The following is a 4,872-nucleotide window of genomic DNA, read 5'->3' on the forward strand; positions in this document are numbered from 1 at the left end:
CTCTCTATTTCATGTCTTAATTTTTCCACTCAGCTTTCTATGCTCTTACGGAGATTTCTGTGTTTTGCTTCCATTTAAATTCTCTTTATCCATTTCGAATCCTGCCACTGACGCTGCATACCCCGTGATTTAACCCCTTTATTCTGCCCGAGAGCAGTAGATGCGGGCACTCATTTGGTGCTTTATCCAAACAAATGTGCAGTAGACAGTAATCTTTACTTTCCGTTTGAATCTTCTAGGGCATAAACTGTTAATTCCCGTTTAGTTATTTCTAATTTGATTTTCAGTAGCTATTTCCTTGATTCTATAGCTCAATCTCTGTGCCGGGAAGCTTTATTTTGTAATTTTACTTGAAGGAGGTGCCTCTTGGATGATTGCAACGGAGGGCACTGCTACCTTGAAGGTCGGTAATGGTTGTAGGGAGTGGAGACAGACAGGTGGACATCAAAGCTCTATGCTTTCTCATGAGGTATTACCAAGTCCAACTGTTTCTGCTTCACGAAAAAAACAGAGGACTTCACATTCACAGCCTTTAGCTCCTCTTGTTGTGCCCTCACCTTCACCTTCAGTATTGTCCCAAGGGAGAAAATCTAAGCTGGTACTCTCTCTCATATATGGCTTTTCTTCGATGCTTGGAAGAATGTTTTCTTTTTTAATCTAAAAATATTTTCTATGCTGTATGTGAAGAATTCATCTGCTGTCCCAAATGGAAAGAGCCAATAAAGTATAAGGACAGTAGGATCGAAAGATCCATGTGATCCTACCCGATCTTACCGATCCAACCCGCCTAGGTAAGATCCTGACATACTTAAGATTCTACACAGGATCGATATCGTTTTATATCAGGATCTTGATCATGATAACAATGTACACATACAAGATTCACTGAAATTACTCATGGAACATCAGGGTGGTGGAATAAGTGTATTCCTGGGAGCACTTATCCATGGCGTACCAGCAATGGCGAATCTCCAGGGTGCAATTACATGCTCAGGCAAAGCATATTCAATCCCAACTCGCGGACCCACTACTATACTTTCTGGCTTCGGACCATCTAGAATCTCTACACCCCCTGCTTCGTACAACGCATGATTTGACCATTCAGTGCTAAGCCCTAGCGCCTGCCCAACCTGCAACCAAGATAACATCTTTACAACAAACTTTATTAGAGTACCTTGCACAACTACTATCACATCAAACAAAATAGTAATAGTATATATAAAAGGTAGTGATCCAGAAAAGTATATAGATCTTCTGCCCTTCCTTCTTCTTCCCTTCCTGCTTCTGCCCTTCCTTCTGAACATCTTCCTTCTTCTGCCCTTCCTTCTTCTGCTCTTCCTTCTTCTTGTTCAAATTCCTCCACTTATCCTTGAGTTAGCACATAGTCTTTCCCTCAAAAATCTGTCTGTGTGAGTTCAAAATTTCCTTCCCTCAAGGCCTGCTCTTGAACACCATCCCATTTATTATATTCTCTTTCCCTTACTTGTTTAGACTTGTAGCAGGATGTAGAATGCAACTGTTGTGCTTCAGCACTTAATGCATAAAGTGTTGCAGTTTCTACATGGCAGCCAAGATACCCCTGACTCAAGATGTGCTTCAACTATGGGTTCAAACTCCTCATACTCCATCATTGGTGCTAGGTTAGGTAGAATTTGAGATGACCAATATCTGCCATTTTGTATTCAAACACAGCGGCATACTTGACTGGAGGCCTATAGTTAACTCATGGGACAAACAGGTAGCTTTTGTGATTGCATTTACATACTTGTTAGTATTATCGTTTGAGCTATAGTTTAAGTCAGAACCCTAATTTTTGTTAGTATTATCTGACTTTAAATTCAGTTTGGTCTGTTCGTATTATCTAATTCCTGTTAGTATTATCTAATTCCTGTCAGCATTTGCACTTTAAATTCAGTTTGGTCTGTTCTAAAGTAGGTCTGAATGTAGCCATGACTTTGGCATGGCAGTTAGACTAGTTTTCTAGTATTATCTGGCTTTAAACTCAGTTTAGTCTGTTCGTTTATCTAATTCCTGTTAGTATTATCTAATTCATGTTAGCATTTGCACTTTAAATTCAGTTTGGTCTCTTCTAAATTAGGTCTAAATGTAGCCATATCACTTTGGCATGTTAGTTTTTTTTTTTCAAACGAAATGTCTGCTTATATTAGATCAAAGCCCGCAAGGTTTGTAATGCCTTCAGGGAAATTACATAGGCAGACCACACTATTGGACAAATCTAGATTTAGGCGGGCTGCTAAATGTGCCAGTGTATTGACTTTGGCATGGTAGTTAGACTAGTTTGTTAGTACTATCTGACTTTAAATTCAGTTTGGTCTGTTCATATTATCTAATTCCTATTAGTATTGTTTAATTCTTGTTAGCATTTGCACTTTAAATTCAGTCTGGTCTGTTCTAAATTAGGTCTGAATGTAGCCATCAATTTGGCATGGCAGTTAGACTATTTTGTATTTAATAACTCTTTCAATTCAATGAAATTTAAGTCAGTTCTGTAGGATATTTATTTCAACAATTCCTTGGAGTAAATGAGAGTTTTCTATTGTTATTGCAGTGATGGTATCCATTTCCAATCAAGGTCTGACTTTCGCGGTAAAAGGCAATGTTGGTGGAAGCATCACTTTTGGAATTAATTCCTCTGTTGAACAGGTTCAGAAGACAAAACTTGACGTTTAATACTCTCGGTAATTTGATTTACCAATATACTAATCTTATATATTGTTTCATTTATTGCAGGCAACTATGAAACAACTGGTAATGCTAAGCTTTGATCTCAAGTATGTAAATGCTATCACAAAAGCTACCTGTTTGTCGCATGAGTTAACTATAGGCCTCCAGTCAAGTATGCCGGCTGTATTTGAATACAAAATAGCAGAGATTGGTCATTTCAAATTCTACCTAGAACCAATGATGGAGTATGACGAGTTTGAACCCATAGTTGAAGCACATCCTGAGTCAGGGGTACCTTAGCTGCCATGTAAAACTGCAACACTTTATGCATAAGTGCTGAAGCACAACAACTGCATTCTACATCCTGCAACAAGCCTAAACGAGTAAGGGAAAGAGAATATAATAAATGAGATGGTGTTCAAGAGCAGGCCTTGAGGGAAAGAGTGAGTGTGCATGGTGCTGGAAAATGGAAGGGAATTTTGAACTCACAGACAGATTTTTGAGGGAAAGACTAGGTGCCAACTCAAGGATAAGTGGAGGAATTTGAACAAGAAGAAGGAAGGGCAGAAGAAGGAAGATGTTCAGAAGGAAGAGCAGAAGAAGGAAGGGCAGAAGAAGGAAGGGCAGAGGGCAGAAGAAGGAAGGGCAGAAGATGTGGACATAGATGTATAAATTTCAGTTTCACAAATGAAGAGAAAAAACTATATGTGGTGACCGGTGGCCGAAGATTTATATACTTTTCTTGATCAATACCTTTTGTATACAAAAATGAAGAAAAAAAACTATATGGTGGCTGAAGATCTATATACTTTTCTGGATCAATACCTTTTGTATAAATACCTTTTGTATATACTCTTATTATTTTATTTGATGTGATAGTAGTTGAGATGGTGCAAGGTACTTTAATAAAGTTTTGAACTATGATAGCCTTTGCTTGTCTCTACATGTGAGAGGTTTGAAAGGATGACCTTCCTTTGGCTCTACATGTGGAAGTTCTGCCATTTACCGGGTACTTTTCTTCTTTCTTTGCTTTAGCCGGAAAGTTCTACTATACTTTTCGGCTTCGGACCATCTAGAATCTCTACACCCCCTACTTCGTACAACGCATGATTTGACCATTCAGTGCTAAGCCCTAGCGCTTGCCCAACCTGCAACCAAGATAACATCTTTACAGCAAACCTGCTTTGATTGTTCTTGCCATGAAAAATCCAAAATTAGAAATCAATTGACCTTTCCTGGCCCGGTGAGAAGAGTAGGCTTCTCAGTTATCTGACCACGACGTGGCTGAATAGTTTTCAAACAAGCGAGAGGAGCTGAAGCACGAATTAAGACGGCTGCGCCGTTTCCTTCCTTGTCAGCAACCACATTGAGCATCACATGAAGACCATAGCAAAGATAAACATACGCGTGACTTCCGGGTCCGAACTATACAGACCAAATCAATCAATGTTCAATTGGAATGCACCGATTAATTAGGTTAGGTTTTCCGAGAATCATACCAGTGGAGCTGTTCTAGGTGTGATACCAAAACGACTGTGGCAAGCTGAATCGTTCGTCCTATAGGCTTCCACCTTCCACATACACAAGTCAGTGAATTTCATCGAACATGTTATACGTATGTAAACAGAGACCTCCGTTATCTGAAGAACAACGTCGTCCCTCCTGATGAACTTTCCGAGAAGAAGAGGAGCGAGTTCGAGGGTGTCGATTTGGAAAAAGTCTGGGGTTAGAATTCGAAAATCGCTCGGATTGTATTCAATTGCAATCGGGCGCTCCAACTGCAACCGGGGGAGTGGTTTGGGTTTAGGTTTGACCTTGAGGAATTTAGAATTGGAGCGACGAGCCCTGGATCTGGAGGAGGTTGAATCTTTTGGGTTGGAATCGTTGTTCGAAAGTTGTACCTTAACCATGTTTGACCTTGTGGGCAATTCGCATGGAAGAGATGACATGCAATGGAAGGAGGAGAGATATAGGTTATGTTCAGGAATGTTTTTTTTCGGGGCGTTCTGTAGCACAGGGTGGGTTTAACAGGTTTTGACCTATTTCTTTGAATTTTTTAGAGAGTAGAAAAATAACTTTGTAGAGGAAAAAATATAAAAAAAACCTTATATATATATAGTTTGTATTTGGTATGCGGAACCATGTTATATTAAAAAAGAAAATAATGAGATATTATTAACGTGTATT

General features: G+C 39.3%; 1 protein-coding gene across 1 annotated transcript; it reads right to left on the reverse strand.

Moving 5' to 3' along the window:
* Nucleotides 1–905: 905 nt before the first annotated feature.
* Nucleotides 906–4,595, reverse strand: LOC141251476 (uncharacterized). The gene is made up of 4 exons (XM_073670330.1): nucleotides 4,317–4,595; nucleotides 4,185–4,256; nucleotides 3,916–4,110; nucleotides 906–1,130 (listed from the first exon to the last, which is right to left on the reverse strand). The coding sequence occupies exons 1-4, from the start codon at nucleotides 4,593–4,595 to the stop codon at nucleotides 906–908; spliced, it is 771 nt and encodes a 256-aa protein (XP_073526431.1).
* Between the last annotated feature and the right edge of the window lie 277 nt (nucleotides 4,596–4,872).

This window comes from Phyllobates terribilis, unplaced genomic scaffold (genome assembly GCF_046119375.1).
Source record: "Phyllobates terribilis strain yellow unplaced genomic scaffold, ASM4611937v1 Scaffold_7117__1_contigs__length_39883, whole genome shotgun sequence".
Lineage (NCBI taxonomy): Eukaryota > Metazoa > Chordata > Amphibia > Anura > Dendrobatidae > Phyllobates > Phyllobates terribilis.

Bases quoted from the DNA above. Each gene is read 5' to 3' on its own strand.
- LOC141251476 (XM_073670330.1), bottom strand. From the start codon at position 4,595: ATGGTTAAGGTACAACTTTCGAACAACGATTCCAACCCAAAAGATTCA. The intron at 4,257-4,316 runs GTCTCTGTTTAC...TGTATGTGGAAG, and splicing joins TTGTTCTTCAGATAACGGAG to GTGGAAGCCTATAGGACGAA. The intron at 1,131-3,915 runs GTCAATTGATTT...TCTTGGTTGCAG, and splicing joins TTCTCACCGGGCCAGGAAAG to GTTGGGCAGGCGCTAGGGCT.